The 16008-nt window shown below is 53.3% G+C and overlaps 5 protein-coding genes across 5 annotated transcripts; 2 read left to right on the top strand and 3 right to left on the bottom strand.

Moving 5' to 3' along the window:
- Positions 1-470: 470 nt before the first annotated feature.
- On the top strand, positions 471-2046 carry JN550_004783 (uncharacterized protein; the record flags this gene model as incomplete). Its single annotated transcript, XM_049316337.1, has 6 exons — positions 471-594; positions 651-1143; positions 1202-1316; positions 1380-1438; positions 1516-1816; positions 1873-2046. 6 exons carry the CDS (start codon positions 471-473, stop codon positions 2044-2046), a joined length of 1266 nt encoding a protein of 421 aa, XP_049173404.1.
- Positions 2047-2539: 493 nt separating this feature from the next.
- JN550_004782 (uncharacterized protein) lies at positions 2540-4361 on the bottom strand (the record flags this gene model as incomplete). The annotated part of the gene is made up of 3 exons (XM_049316336.1): positions 2540-3351; positions 3408-4007; positions 4067-4361. The coding sequence occupies 3 exons, from the start codon at positions 4359-4361 to the stop codon at positions 2540-2542; spliced, it is 1707 nt and encodes a 568-aa protein (XP_049173403.1).
- Positions 4362-5902: 1541 nt separating this feature from the next.
- JN550_004781 (uncharacterized protein) lies at positions 5903-6531 on the top strand (the record flags this gene model as incomplete). The annotated part of the gene is made up of 3 exons (XM_049316335.1): positions 5903-6047; positions 6106-6168; positions 6236-6531. 3 exons carry the CDS (start codon positions 5903-5905, stop codon positions 6529-6531), a joined length of 504 nt encoding a protein of 167 aa, XP_049173402.1.
- Positions 6532-8195: 1664 nt separating this feature from the next.
- On the bottom strand, positions 8196-10068 carry JN550_004780 (uncharacterized protein; the record flags this gene model as incomplete). The annotated part of the gene is made up of 6 exons (XM_049316334.1): positions 8196-8669; positions 8724-8823; positions 8896-8972; positions 9339-9499; positions 9675-9803; positions 10017-10068. The coding sequence occupies 6 exons, from the start codon at positions 10066-10068 to the stop codon at positions 8196-8198; spliced, it is 993 nt and encodes a 330-aa protein (XP_049173401.1).
- A 1789-nt stretch (positions 10069-11857) lies between these two features.
- Positions 11858-15499, bottom strand: JN550_004779 (uncharacterized protein; the record flags this gene model as incomplete). Its single annotated transcript, XM_049316333.1, has 1 exon — positions 11858-15499. The coding sequence occupies one exon, from the start codon at positions 15497-15499 to the stop codon at positions 11858-11860; it is 3642 nt and encodes a 1213-aa protein (XP_049173400.1).
- Positions 15500-16008: the final 509 nt, after the last annotated feature.

Here is a 16008-nt window from a genome sequence, read left to right as displayed (position 1 = left end):
TCAATCCTTCGGCTACTGGCTGGCTACTGAGGAAACTTACCAAGTAGGTAAGTTACCCCATGGACCATGGATACACAAGTGGGTTGGTTACCCCATGGGGCACACGAGTAGGCAAGAGATCGGGACCAGACCCGACAACCATCCGAATTATTAAGACTGCCTTGCTTCGTGGTTTCAATATGCTTGTGATATGCCACTCATCGGTTCCAACATTTCATGAATTTTTGATTTTATAGCACCAATCAGTATGGCAGGCGGTGGTAACGTGTTCACCAACAAGGCAGCTTTTGCTTCAGCAAGCCCACGACTGATGTTCTATTGCTTGATCTACGCCATGGGAAGTATCTTTTTTTGGATATGACGGAGCTTCGTTCGGCGGCGTGCAAGCTTTCGACCCTTTTCTCAGGCGGTTCGGTGTCTTTAACGAAAGCAGGAAGACATACACTCTACCCAGTGCCACCGCGTCTGTAATGAACAGCCTTCCGCTCCTCGGGAAATTATCCGGGACCGTCATTGTAGGCCCTAACACCGAGAAGCTGGGCCATAAGTGGACGATGTTTGTCACATGCTGTATCCAAATCATTGGTGCTATCAGTACGTTTGCAGTCACAAGAAGCATACGCATTACCGAGACCTGACTGCTCTTCCAGTTCAAGTAACTAGCCACAATGTGCCGCAATTCACGATTGGGTGTTTCCTTGTTAATCTTGTTGTAGCCCTGGTCGAGAACGTTGTCCCAACTTACCAGTCAGAGATCGCACCCGCGCCCCTGCGCGGTTTCTTCGTCGGATCTATTCAGCTCTGTCTTTCCTTTGGCTCTCTTATTGCAGGCGTGGTCAACGAAGCCATGTCGTCAAAATTCGATGACATGGGCTGGCGGGTATCCACAGCGTTGCAGGCCTTGCCCGCCGTCGTCATCATCTGTCTGTTTTACTTCACTCCTAACTCACCCAGATGGCTGGTCTTCAATGACCGCTCTGATGAAGCCCTCGCGATACTGAAAAGAGTCCGCGCGAAGAGAGACAGAGATCTTGGAATCCCTGAACTCGAGATTGCCGCTATGAGAAAAGATGGCTCCTCTGGGAAAAGGGAGAAGGGGCCCTGGATTGATTTAATCAAAGGTACTAACAGACGACGTCTTGCGTAAGCCAAAACTCCCCTACTAGTAACATAGAGACATTAATGCTGAGCTATTGCCTAGTATTGCCTGTGGCATCATGTCGTTCCAACAACTTACGGGCGTTACGTTCAGCTCATCTTACGGGCCTACTTTTTACAAGTCTGTCGGCTTGGGTGCCAATGCTTTTGTCTATGCTGTTAGTACCTTACCCGCAGGACGCACATACTCACGTCCGTTACGCTGACTGAGGTTGGAACAGGTCATCAACAATGCCGTGTCGGTTGTGACCGCCTTGATGGTCATGATTCTAATGGACACGTTCGGTCGCCGTACACTTTGCTTTCACAGAGGCTGGTCTCAGGGAGCCTTCCAATATCGCTAGCTACCCTCGGTAGGAAGTCAAACCCAACCATGAGCGACAGCAATGGTGTCGTCGCAGGCATGATTCTCTATAACGCAATTCTTTACATGACTTTGGGCCCCGGAGCGTATATCACTGTTGCCGAGATCGGCACACAAACCCTTCGTGAGAAGACCATGGCAGTCTCCACCGCGGTAAACGGTGTCGTTGGATTCGTCGTTGTTTTCGTTACACCGTACCTCCTAACGGAAATTGGGGCTGGTCTTGGGTATATCTGGGGCGGCTTTGCCTTTCTTTGTTCTATTTGGGTGTGGTTTGTCATGCCCGAGCTCAAGGTATATTCAAGCATTTTATTCACAGTGCGTGGCACTAACGATGGAACTCTTGGTAGGGGCGAAGTTTGGAAGAGATTGAGCAATTATTTGAAAATAAAATGCCAGCATGGAGGTTCCATAAACACGAAACAGAAGGGCTCAGTCACGATTTGGCCGCTTTAGAAAGTGGAAAGGCTACGGCAAAACAGCTGGAGGAAATTGAGGTGGCAGCCAAGGTTGACGATGTTTGACAATGTGGTCGAAGACTAGGTTTGTTTTTCAGGAAGTGCATGTAGCATTGACAGGCCATATTCATGATGCGACCAATTACTGTGAGCTTCCGAGGCGGCAGGTTTGCACACATCGGTGACAGTTCTTGCTGGGTCTCCAGTATTGCGTACACTCGATGTGAGTTGGAAGATCCTGAAGCATAAATAAAGGTACAAGACCGTGCGAAAGCCTTGTATGTGTGGCTGGAGCGCATTCGTGTCCATCTACAATGTGGGGGAGGTATCACTGCGTTCTGGCATGGATTCTGTGGAAAAGGTAGACATCACCGAATATAAACACTTATAAATTAGAGTTGCCACAACTGTATTGCTCTGGTTCCTTTCTATCTTTCATTTTGCCAAGAGGCTTTGGCTATAGGGTCTTTGAACCCTCCGGTACAAAATTTCACCACCTGCGTAGATATAGAAGAACAACCCAAGGACAACTTGCGACATAATGGCATGGCAAACCGTCCTAAACCCCTGAGTCGTCCTGTACGACAGACTCAGAGCTCTGGTAAGTTGACCATGCGTCGCAATTATCGGATAGAGTGTCGTAGTCAATCAGCGCACTGATCTCGCTTTCCCTCTCAATGAACTGCAGGGCAAACCCTTCGCTGGTGTGCCAACCAATATGGCAGTGCATAATCCAAGCGCCGGGGTTATCAGTCTGGAAGGCAATGACCAAGTAGCCGTTTCCAGGGAGCATGGCAGTGTCTCTCCGGGGTGGGTTATCTAGGTTGAGAGTAACGGTTGAACTGTTGTAAGTACCAGAACCTTGCGCGAGGACAAGGTAATCGTGGCCGTGTAGGTGGATAGGGTGAGGGACAGAGAAGGTCGTCTCGATGACCATATAAACCCATTCATCGGCGTTCGGAAGCTTAATAACGGCGTCTGAGGTGTCGAAAGTGCTCGTATTGTCGTAGATTTGCAACAATGTCGGATCAGACCATTCGAGTACCATGGTAGTGGAGTTTAGATACCATCGGAAAAGGTCCTCGTCGTTGAAACCAACGGTGACGCCCTCGGACCCCGTGTCCTGGATTGAGGTAGCTGTTTTTGAGATGTACGGGACGAGATCCGAGACGTCCATATCCTCGCAACTCTCAACATAACTACTCGTCCTCGACGTGGTCGGAGTCGTGGTCGAGCTGCCGTAATACACAATGCCCTTGATATTGTCCGCGTTATCATTCTCGCTACACGCAGATTGCGGGATGGCACGTATCCAGAAGCTATCAGCAACAGCTGCTTGATTTGCCGTGATAATCACATCATATCGTTGACCTTGTAAACGCGTATTAGCCCGAGCTCTAGAATTAATGCCTTTGAAAAACACTTACCCATCCCAATGCTGATTATGTCAGTGGTGAAAGGCTCAATGGGCACCAAGTCCGTCGCAATGACTGTGAGGGTATGGTTGTCAACCATGAACTTAAAGTGAGAGTCCACAGCAGCGTTCACAAGCCGCAGCCTGTACGACGAGTCTTCCGTGAGTGAAACATTGAAACGGTATCCCGTCACGTTGTCGTCGTCATCAGTCCATATGTTCGTGCCGTTGATAAGACCAGTATCCAGAGTCGGAGGACCACTGGACTCAGCGTCTATATATAGCTCGTCGACCGTGGAATGATCCCAGTCGTTAAGGAACAGCATCCCTAAATCCTCGTCGTAATCAGACGTGGCAGGGCCGTTGATGATGATACCGCCAAAAACGCCTTCCCAGGCCTGCAAGGCCCAATGCGAGTGGTACCAAGTTGACCCATATTGGACTGCTCTCCAAGTGTAGGTGATGGAAGATCCTGGGGGAGTGGGGCACTGCGTGATAGATGATACACCATCTTCCTGGTTGGTGTAGTTCTGTCGGATACCATGGAAATGGATGCTTGTGCCGTTGGTAGAGGAGGAGATGGCGTTGGTCACGTGAACAACGACAGTGTCACCTGGAATTCGATGATTAACCCGAGGGCTTCCCAAGAAAATAAAGTGGTAGGCTACTCACCCCAATCTGCAAAAATCGTGGGACCTGGGATGCTGCCGTTAATGGCCTGCACATAGCGTTCCACTCCATCTGGGGCGGCGGTAGTCTCCGTGAGCTCGAACCAGTATTCACGTGTAACTCCAGTGTCTGGAGCCTCGCTGGTATAGTCGGTGTCGATAGAGTAGTCGCACCACTCGGATCGAGTGTCTGCTGTGTTGCCGGAACAGGTGGCACGTGGGAGTAGTTGAGGCTCTGATAGAAGAGAAGGAAAGGCAGCCGAGAGGCCAAAAAGTGAGAACGCAACGAGTGACAACATGTTAAAAACTGAAGCAGATCCCGGAAAACATAGAGCTATTGGATGCAATGAGAGTTGGTCCAACTGGATACTCTTCTTGATTCACGGCGAGAGTCGTAGAATTTGTATCTCGTGAAGAACACTGCTTGGCCCATGGGCTGTAGCATGGCATACGCCTATCCATTCCTGGTAAAGTCTTGTCACCGCTTTTGATCTACCTGTGCCTACGTGAGCCTCTTCGTTGTCCAACACCGGGTCCCAATAGTGTACAGGCCAGTTGAGCCAGTGTATGCGAGTACTATGAAAGGGGGACCTACGTAAGTTATCATGGGCGACCCTGCTCAAACCCGAATCGGGACGGTAGGTCATTCGCACTCGGACCCAATTATAGTAATCAAGCGGGCATGCCTGTGAAGTGTACCCAAATACCAATCGGACGTACATGACTTGACCAAGCGTTGTTGAATAGTATCAGCCGCTAGCGCGACACTTACACGGGCTGGCGATCCGCATCTCTCGCCGGGCTGTCCGCGTCACCAGGGCATGTCGACTATGCCATTCTCATCTGATCTCTTTTTGGTAGCGTTATTACGTGCACTTGTACGTAGGCAAAAGGCAGTGCTATGTAGATCACGAATATAGCAAGATCTGCGTCACTAGCGCACGTTTTCGGCATTGCCAGACCCACAGTCCGTGCCAAGAAATTTTTACCCCTAGATTTGACCACTTGTTAGTCCTTTAGTAAGAGCAGCAATAAGATGAACTCACTCTTGTTATACTTCTCAACTTTCCTGGGTGGCTCCTGTTAGGCGGCACCGAAACTTCTGCATCAGACTTGATGTTCATGTCATGAGGCTGATGGCTTGGGAATTCTCTTGTGGGCACAATTGTCACAGTGTAGGACGCGTTTCACGGAGGTGATCTTGTTTTCGAGGGATGTAGGGTGCCGGCTGTCGCGCAAGAGCAAATCGACCACTAGCGGGAGAGCGGCACATAGCTTAGCCGAAAGCTTGGTCAGAACCACTGGGTTACGTGGACAAGGGGGTCTGAGAATAACTAGTTAGCATGACTGAGATAATTATCATGTTGATAGTACTCTATCTTAAGAGGCAGGGATCGCCCCGGATCCACTTGTGTAGCCCAGCTGCTGGCTCAGGTACTGATCGGGGTGTTATAACTAAGCAACAACTAGACTGCTGTTTTGCTGCGGGCACGTTGGTCTTCGTAACACCTCGGTTCCTAGGTACCGGAACTCGTCCTTGGAATTCTTATTTTAGAAGAAATAAGACCACTATCTTGCGTACATCCCTGACGAGCTGACCACCTCCCACTTAATAGTACTCTTGGGTTCCAGGCGCCTGGACCGTTGACGACTGGGGGGTTCCACCCAGCCATGGCCGCCAGTCACAGACGCCTTCCTGATAAAAGCAGACAGTGCCGTAGATCAGACGGTCGTACATCCTTTGATTTCTTCGGGGACAAGTGTTATCTACTATTTTGATATCATTGTCACTTCTGGATACATCGACCCTCCCGCCTAGTTTGACCTTGGCTTTCCCGTCATGCTGTTCCGCAGCCTTCTCACAGCGCTGCCTTGTGCAGCGGCAGTGCTGTCTGAACCGCTGCAGCCTCGTGCTATGACCGACTTCATGATCTACGCCTATGGCCCATCAGCCATCGGTGGCTTTCCAATCTTTGCCGAGAACAGTAGGTGAACTGAAGTGTCCTCGGCAGTGTTCTGCATAGCTGACGCGCGCAACACTAGATCTGGCCTTCGTGACATCTAGAACGCCCTCTGCCTTCAACTCCTCTATGCACAATGTTACTTGTGGGTGTCTCTTCCCGTAGCACTGCATCGCAGTCGACAATGCGAGAGCTGATCTTAATGTGAACAGTCGACTCTCTGACAACCCACGGCAATTTCACCGCGACCCAGTTTGACAACGGCGAGAGTTTGTTCTACATCCCAACGACTTCGGGCCAGGTTGGGTTTACAAATAGCACCAACTCTTCCGTCATCACCACTGGGTTCGGGTTCTATGGGCATACCATCTACGTCGATATTGACGACACGCTTGAAACCCAGTGGTTTGCCCAGTCAACCAGCGAGGATGACATCTGGGCACTTATCTGGGGCAACACGACGGCCGATGCAATTCCTGTTTCTCTTAGAACCGTCGCGCCCTCTTAGGCTAAGTCCTGACAGAGAAGGTGAAGAATCACGAAGTTCTAACCTAGCGGATGGGTCTTACTTCTCATTTTAACGCCTTTGCCTTTTGGGCGGAATTTGACTGGAAAAATTACTGTACTAGATGAGAATTTGCGGAACCGGGACTTGGTTCTAGTATCATAGATATGTTTGTCTGAATGCTGTACAATATGACTTTCCGGGCAACTTGTGACTGCAACACGTGTTTCTGCATTTGTCAGGAAGTTTTATATAGAATCTGAAGAACTGATTGTTACCAAACAACTGTACAAACTCTGTCACGAGATTTGGGTTTGTACTTCTCACCACATTCGGGCTTCTCGGAGGGCTTTCCGTTGACACTGATAAAAAAAAAGTAAACTTGTTACCAAAATTTATTAGGGTATCAGCAACTTATCTGCAATGCCTTTCTAGCGCTCTTAGGGCTATGAAAGCAAGATTCAGTATGTACCTCCGATTCTATCTGACCTACCATGGATCTGATAGATGTACAGTGAACGGGAGATGCGCCCCCATCGACAAGTCTACCTGGGCGAAAAATGTCTTCTTGCTCGGAACTTTTGCCACTTGAACCACTCCACTGGATAAGTTACCAGGATGTTTGCGAGTTTATACAAGTCTCTGTTCCTAACCATTCCCTTTTGTCGGCACCGTTTCTAAATAGAAGCAACTTGCAGCATCGATCATGCAACGTGAATTTTCCTAAATAGGCAATATGAATAACTATCCTTACGTAGGTCTGCACTGTAGCGTTTGGCAGTTGGCGAGCTGGGAATTTGAGCTGAGGTTCGCTCAGCTGATGTTCTAGCATTTCCAGTAATATCTCAGGCTATATTAATCGCAAAGAAGTCAATTTCTCGAGAGTCGACAAGAACATAAGAGGGGCCTGTGTTAGGCGGACTATACCCCGAACAGAAGTGACTATAGGAGTGGTCTGTGCTCCGTGGTACAAACGGAGGTCTCAGTTGCAGGAGCTAGACATGCAGGTATGCTTTATCTGGACATCACACACCCCTACAGGACCGCTAGCAAGACGCGTTAGCTTCAGGTACGGTGTGCCCAGCTTGCTTGGCTTCAACGTAGATTGTTTAGCAATCCCAAACTCCACAGGTTCAGGTTGCCGGCCCGTTCAAGCTTGTAACAAGGAAAAGAGACAACAAATATTCCTTGTACACACCCTTAGAACACCCAAGCTTACCTAGGTAAGCAGCAATCAACACGCTTGCCATGCATCGTAACCCAAGTCCGGCATATTTGTAAACAAGATAGCAATTCTGCCCCGGTAAAAGAGGTCCCGCTGCTCAGGTCACAGCAAAGCATTACGATGGTATTCACTTGAGCAAGAAGAGCGAACAGATCTCAACTCCGGAATGGCATTCACTAATCCGCATCCGAGACCGTCAAGTCATCCCCACAAAGCTCAATATTTCTTATTTCATTATACAACATTTCACTCATGCGGTAAATCAGAAGTCATCATACACAGTCGGCCTAGTCCGATACAGAAGAAAGCCACCAGTCGGGAAAAAAAACTTTTCGAGGTCCTGAAGCATCCTGTTTCCTGCAGCCCATGCACGACAAACTAGAGCACCATTCATTTGCCCTTCTTGCCTGTTGCCTATGAACAGAAATCCACCTTACCGTCATCAGTAGCCTCCGGCAGCGCCGCCTCGGCGATAATCGTCGCGAGGGTAGCCTCCATCCCGTGGTCCATAGCCACCGTCACGAGGTGGAAAGTCGCGGGGCGGGCGGTCGTAGGCTGGTCGGTCATACGGAGGCCGGCCGCCGCCGTTCACATACGGATCAGGAGGGCCGTAATCGCGGCGGTACGGGTCATCGTATCTTCCACCTCTAGGTGGAGGGTAGTCATCCATAGGGGGGCCTCTACCACGAGGAGGTGAACGACCATAGCCACGGTCCTCATAATAGGGGTCCCGGCCGCGAGGGCTGCGCTCACGGTAGCCACCGCGGAAATCCTCACGGCCGCCTCTTCCAGGACTGTAGCCTCTAGGGGGGCCACGTCTGAAGTCCTCACCAGGCGGGCCAGGGTAAGGGCCACCACGGCCTCTGGGGGAACGCGATCGGAAGCGCTCGCGTCCCGGGGGAGGGTCAGGCTGGGTCTGCAATGAGAAGTCAGTGGTACGGCCGGCGCTGCGTGCAGAAATTAAACATACATCGGCAACACAGGTGACACGCTGGCCCTTGAACTCGCGGCCGTCAAGCTTCTCGACAGCGGTCCTCAGATCAGCTGCGGTTTCGAATTCGACAAAACTACTGAATTTATCGAGTTAGCCATCAACGCTAGCAAGTGGCTCTTCAGGGAGTCTTCAGGGGAGAAAAACATACCCACGTCCATTGCCGTCACGACCGGTCTCCGAGTAGACCACGTCAAGGCTGGATTGACGTGCAAAATCTTTGAGGTCCTAGATCCAGAATCCAAGTAAGTTGTAGTCCCAGGAGCGAAGATAGTTCTGCGGAAAGCGGCCGAATGCTTCTTCTCCAGGAGCACTGCAAAGGAATCCAGTCACAACCAATCCAGAGGTCCTAAACCGGCAGTAAAATCCAAGGTGGAGGGGGTCTTTCTCAGGCTCCTTGTCCAGATCGGACCCAGCCCACCAGTCAAGCCGTCCGGAGAGGCAGAGGAGTCAAGACGCGGGCGCTGAACTTCAGGCATCCTTGCCGACATGGCGTGACCCAGTGCGCGCAAGGCTGACGTCCTAGTAAACCATAGGAAGAGTCCAGGGAGGAGAAGAGGTGAAAGGTGAGAATGGACGGGAGTTATAACAGACCTGCCAGCTGGTATCATTGGGAAGTCCGGTGATCTGCATCCGGTGAGGGGTGCGTCTCGGACGGGGCGGGGGCCGTTCGTGGTTGTTGGCAAAACCTTCTCGGTGGCGGGAGCCGCGCGCGAACTGGACGGTCAGGCGTTCGCCCATGAAGTCGGATCCATCTTTGGGACACGGATTAGCCAGGGAGCAGCGGAGCGGCCTGGGCCGGGTGGGCAGGAGGGAGGGACCAAGACGTACGGAAGGCTGCAGCGCGGGATCCAAATTAGCACAGGTCAAGAAACGCGTGGCGGCAAGAAGGAGGGCGGGGAGGGAGATGCTATAGCACAGCACACGTACCAGGTACCACATCGCGCGCATCCATGGCATCCTTGTACTCGATGAAGCCGAAGCCGTTCATGAGCTTGATCTCGGTGATCTCGCCGGTGCCATGGGTGGCGAAATGAGCCTCGACATCGGCCTTGGTGACTTTGGACGGGAAGAAAGGTCAGCTGGTGATCAGAACAGTCGTCGCCACGGGGCAGCGGGTTCGGATTTCGTCGCAATGCAAGGTGAGGTGAGGCGAGGTGAGGTGCGGTGACACGCTGGGTAGTCTGTACCACGGCGCATCGCATCTCGCACCGCCAAGCTAGAAACAGGCGCCGCGGCGAGGTAGAGAGGGAGACACGAGAGCTCACTCACTTCCCTTGGGCAGGTTGCCCAGGTAGAGTCGGGTTGCCGATACCTCAGTCATGGTGCCTGGAGCTGAGGGTCGAAGTTGACCAGGCTGAGGGACGGTTGGTTCGGTAGGCAGGATTTGGGGGGAAAACGCAAGTCGGTCAAGGGCGGTGATCGACAGCAACGTCCGGAAAAATAAGCTTCAGGCCAGGGCCACGGGACGCAAAGGCCAGAATAATCCGGAACTTGGCGGGCGACCAATTAAGGCTGCTCGCTGAGGATGGTGATGAAAAAGGATGAATGGACGGGGTGTGGGTGCGGGAATCGATGCACACACGTATGGACTGTATCAATGTTACGTATCGCAAAGAGGCTGGAAGACGGTGGTGGTGAGGGTGGTGGTGGTGGTTGTTGACCAGCGCAGCCGCCGGCGGGGAAGAGCTTCCCTGGTTCAGGCCGGCCAAGGGTTGGTCCTGCTGTGCTTGCTGTGCTTGCTGTGTGCTGAGGCCAACGTTCAAGCCGCCTAGGTCCAGCTTTTCGGGCCAGATGCAGATGGAATGCACACACAGAGAGCGAGAGAGAGAGAGAGAGCACGAGAGAGTCGGCTCGAGGTTGCCCGCAGCTGTATGTGGTAAGGAAGAAGAAGAAGAAGAAGAGGAGTAATGCTAGCTATGATCCTCCTGTGTGTGTTGCGCCTGGACCTGACACTCGACAGCTTCCAGTAGCTCGCTGCGTACGAGATGCTTGTGGAGGAGAACCTTCGGACGGCCAGGGTGGACAACTGAACCTTGTGCAACCTGGAGAGCTCGCCTTTGCCTGCCTGCCAGCCAGCCTGCCCGCTGCCCGGCGGCAAGTCCTCGCTCCTGGCTAATGCGGACTAGTGCGGCGGGGGCTCGCTTAGCGCCGCGGCCATCCTCATTTGACCACCTGCAGAGGCCTGAGAGGGGCGGGCGCCCAGGGGGGGGGCCCGCTTCAATCTGGGGTGGCCCGTTCTTGCCCGTTGCAAGGATCAAGGGCGTTCGTGCCAAGGGTTACACACGTCGACGGGAAAATACCACCTCGTTGCAGTAGCACTTCCAGGAATCTACCAATTGCTGGTCGTGTAGACACGAGGGAAGCAGAGGTCTGGCCGGAAGCACGTGCTTTTCTTGGGGGACCCGATCATACCTACCATTGCCAGTTGCTTGTCTATAGGCGCTGCACTCGAAAACACCTCCGAGGACTACGCAGATATCGAGACAGATAGTCTACCTAGGTGTATAAGGCGACTCAGAGAGGTCCAAACATGCTCACTCAGAGGGCGACGTCTTCAAGTCGTCATTGGTAGCTGCTTGTGGTGCTGATTGCTTCGTTGTCGGGTGGTAGCATGGCTTTCTAGTTCTTCGAGACACAGAGCATGACCACGGACCTGACGGCAGCCCATTTTCATCGTGATACACATGAATCTATACGTGAAAGAGTCACCGATTTGGTGCTAAAGATCATATATCTTCTAGTCAATAACAGAATCCTTACAGCATACAATTCGTCCCTGTCAATACTGACCGCTCCCCCAATGCCATTAGATGCTTTGCAGTGGATGCTGATGCGGACCAGCCCTCCCCCAAAGAGGCTGAACAACGCCGGTGCTATGCAGAATCGAAACCAAGTATTCCCCCTCTTCCTTGTCTTGTCAACCCTATATTTCTTCTAAGAAAACCGCACCCTCTCTGTATGTGGTGCATTCTCAACGGTCCACGTGCGTCCTGGCCTGTTTATCCGAACAGCACATCCACCAGTTCGTCTAGTATCGTGAATACCAAGTGTGTACTGAATGGGTGGCCAGGGTTAGTTGAATGATTGCCATGCCGTGACGGGTCTTGCACTTACTTGAGTCGCTCGTTGTTCATCGTGGCAAAGATCCTCCTGCTGGCCGCCTGCGCGTTGAGCCTCCCTACCACGCTGCCCGCCAGATCCGGCACGAGCGTGGCGAGCATGAGCCCGGCCTCCCTCCTCGTCCGGCTCTTCTCCGAGGCCGTGCGCGGCACCTTGTTCCGCTTCAGCTGGCCGCCGGGCCACATGCTGTCTCGCAGCAGTCCGATGTACTTGAGTATGGCGTCTTCCTGTACCAGCACTTTGGCATTGTCGCGCACTTTCCGTTCGATGGTGCCCCCGAGAAGCTGGTGCAGGACGACCACGACGGCGCGGCCGCGCAGCCAGTTGTTCCCCCGGTTGAGCTCGAACACTTCGAGGAAGATGTCGCAGATCGGCTTGATAAAGGGCTCGAGCTCCTTGTCCTCAAAGGCGTTGAGCTCGGCCTCAGCCTCGGCGGCTGTGAGCACATCTTCGTTTATATTCAGCGGCATGGGCATCGTGTTGAGCTGGCTCGTTGCTGCTGCAATCAGGTTCTGTCCCGCAACAGACAGTTGGTCCAGGACGGGAATGTTGCCGAGAATGTCCTCCATGCCGTCCGTGACGGAATCGTACAGGCGGGTGATCATATCCTTCTTATCTTCCCGCGTGAGCAGATCCTCGCCCTGCTGGATGACGCTCTGCGAGAGAAAAGCCCGTAGGTCTCTACTGCGGCAGACCTCGGGAAGTCGCAGTAGTTGTTGCAGGTACTGTTCCAGTGCCTGTTGTCTCCTCCGAAGAAATTCGCTTTGGAGTTTCATGACCATGCGGCGACGTGGGAAATCCAAATGACGTACTGATGCGTATCGGTTCCGAAGCTTCTGGTGTAGCTCGTGAAATTCGCTGTAGCGTCTCGTCACCACCCACGTAGCTGCTGGCATCTTCTCCCCGGCAATCCGCTGGACCTCGATGACATATAGGGCATATTCTTTGCCGTCGTCTTCCCGTCCAACCTGAATAGCTTTGATCTTTATCGAAGAACGTCCATAAAGGCTGTTGTCACTTTCTTGCACGACGTATTGCTGTCTCTGCAGTTCCTTGCGTCTCAGCTCCCTCTGGAGGCTGGCTCTGGATTTCCGCAATATGCGGATTTCCGCCGTGTTGTTAGTCAGCTCCGCCTTCTTCATGAGGGAGTCAACAACAGCCTCCTGGGCGGCAAGGCGATCGATGTCGTTGGTGAGAACCGTGATTGCCTCAGCAAGGCCCAGATCCCCAGGTGCCGCTTCGTGCACCTCGTCCTCAACATCACCAGGGTCTTCGGTCTCGTTGCCCTGTTCGTCGGGGAGTAACTTATCCTCCTCGGCGAATAGGTCATTATCATCAAAGACGCCGATTCGGGAGGCAGCGCTCACTAATCCTAGCGACGAGAGACTAGGCTTCTCTAGGTCCTTCCCAGCCGGAATCAGTGGTCGTTGGAGATCGACGGACCCTCTTGCCGAGTCATTATCGTGGCCGGAAAACATACTCGACGCACCGTCGCCTTCATTGCCAAACAGAGACTGACGCAGGTCTTCGGCTGTCTGGGGCCGATCGTCCTCCATGATGTTGTTGAGTGCCTCCTCCATAGCCTGCACCACGTGGTTATCAAGTGTCGGGTTGGTAGGATCTTGGTCAAGGCTTTGAACCGAGTCTCCCATGGGGTCATGGTCAAAATCATCGTCATCGAAAAGTGGCGACGAGGCGCTCTCGTCCAGGGAGCGACGGCCCCCCATCAGCGGATCAGGGCTTTGGCTACCATTAGTAGACTGCGCCCGCAGATCCGTGGCTGAAAGCCCCCGTCTGGCCGAGCTGTGAGACGTATTGAGGCGAGGGTTCAACCTTGCGACCGGTGTTGGTTTCAGCTGATACGACTGTGATGCCCTTGTAAGAGGCGGGTTTGATGGTCCAGCCTGGGCCGGCGGTGGCGGTAATTGACTGGTCTTTTTCGAGGCTTCCTCGGATGCGAGGCATTTGTACCACAAGTCGGATTTCTTGAACCCTTGGAGATACTTGGACTGCATCTCTTCGAGCACGGCACTCTGCGCTCTCAAGACTGCTCGTCGAGCTCGAAAGTATTGCTCAGGACTCGCACTCTTGCCTGCTTCCAGGAAGGCTCTAATGGATTTCCTGGAAGAGTCCGGCACTCGAAGCACAGCATTGGACATGTATGCCTGGTCTATTTGTGCTAGGTCCATGCGATCCGACTCGGTCCAGGGCGGCAAAGCAGAAGGTAGTTGCTCGTGCTCCGGCCCGTCGTCCTCCAATGGATTCCGGAATCCATCTACCACTAGCCAGAATTGTACCAGAGGCATCATCCGTTGCCTGTCCATATACTCCATGAAGTACGAGAGGCCAGAAGTATCACGGAGTAAATCAACCAATGGAGCGTTCTCCAGCCTTGAAGCCTCCACAGGCGGCGAATGGTCAGTCAAGGCTGGAAGCGTCCTCCTGTCCCCTCCGGCAGCCAAATGTTGCACCCTCTGGTCGAGTAGCCGCTTTCCCATTTCTAAGCGGCGCAAATAGACTTGATCCTGTCCTCCTTGTTCGGAATCCCTCTTCAACTGACTGGCAACCTCGCTTCTAAATCGCCGAGCATCATTCAAGTTATTGACTTTCCGAATAGCTCTGATATATTTCTCAAACCGTCTCTCGCCATCACCCGGGACCAGGCGCGGAAATGTAGCCGTTTTGGAGCTCTTGGGCGATGGAGACGCATGGGCGTCCAGTGCAGCCCGTAGCTTGCGGACAGTGGACCGGTCCTGCAGCATACTCCGCCCATAGTTCTCGATGAGTTGGTTCCAAAGGTCAGGGTCGCACAGGAGCGTGGTGACCGGGAACAAGACCGCACAGCCAACTATCTCCCGGATGATATTGGAAACGGCGCGGCTATTCAGTATATTGTCAGGCAGGATCTTGGGGAGGATTCCAGCGACAGTCTTCCGCAGGTGGTCCTGCTGCACCAGTTTGATGTCCGAGTAGGCCAGACTGGCAGCAGGATGTAGCTTGCCGTCTCTATACTTGGCGGCAATGGCGAGGTCCAGCTCTTCGCTCTCCGTGACGCTCCTGTTCAGTTTCCGTCCCCGGACGACCCGCTCAGCATCGTTGAAATCCCTGAAATGGGCCGTGAGAATGGGCACGATCCGGCTCGTGATGACCTCGACCAAGTCGACGTCCAACAGGCGGTCCCGGATGTTTGCCAACGCAATCCTCGTCGTCTTGTCTACCTCGTTCGCGAATACCGGATTCTTGCTGATATGCCCGTACCAGCTCAGGACGAAGTCCCTGAGGATCAGACGCAGCAGCTGATCGAGGGCGTGCGAGACCTTCCTCGAGTCGGGATACAGTGGCGCCGGTTCGTAGATCTGCCGCACCCTCAGGGAGCTCGTCTCTCTCCTCCAAGCCAGGGGGCCGACGAATTCGACGGCATTCGGCCTTGCAGACCGGTGCTTTCTTGCATGGTAGGCCGAGCCGCGAGAGGTCAGGAGCATCAACAACAACAGAGCGGCGGCGACGGCCACACAGCCGGCGACGAAGCAGTAGGCGGCCCAGCGCAGGGCAGGCACCCAAGCCACGGCGTACCCCCAGGCGACGAAGCAGACGAGGCCGGCGGCAGCAACATCTCTCCCCTTAAGGCCCATGGTCTTCCGGGTCAGATCGATCGTTCCTCATGGCGAGTTTCTGGATGCGTCGGGTTGTTGTCGCGCTGTTGCTGTTGTGTCAGTCCGTTAGCTCCTAGGGAGCTTTAGTTGGGGGGGCATTCCATTATCGATTGCGCCGAATGCCTGCTCAGTTACGTACCTAGGCACCCCTAGGCACCTAATGATCCCCTACCCAGGCCTACGGGTAGCTCATGCGCCCAGGTGCACACGCACCCGATGGTGGGGCTCTTCCAGGTAGGGCGCGCCTGGGAAAATGGTCGCCCTGACCTCATTGTGCCGCCTTAAGCGCAGCCCGACGTTGATGTTCTTCGAATGTATAGGACTCGAGCGTGGGATGCATGCTGTTGTATTGCCACTTTTGTTCAGACGAAGAAAAAGTACTACAGACGCGCCACATTGTCACACTTGACCAGAGAGTTCCAGAAATACGAGCGTTGAGATGGTGTGGTCTTCTTTGTCCATCTGGGAGCAGACCTCACGGTAGAGAC

The sequence above is a fragment of the Neoarthrinium moseri genome (assembly GCF_022829205.1).
Source record: "Neoarthrinium moseri strain CBS 164.80 chromosome Unknown scaffold13_Wmoseri_CBS_16480, whole genome shotgun sequence".
Classification (NCBI taxonomy): Eukaryota; Fungi; Ascomycota; class Sordariomycetes; order Amphisphaeriales; family Apiosporaceae; genus Neoarthrinium; species Neoarthrinium moseri.
Note: the sequence above shows the minus strand (reverse complement) of the source record. Positions and strands in the feature narration are given on the sequence as shown.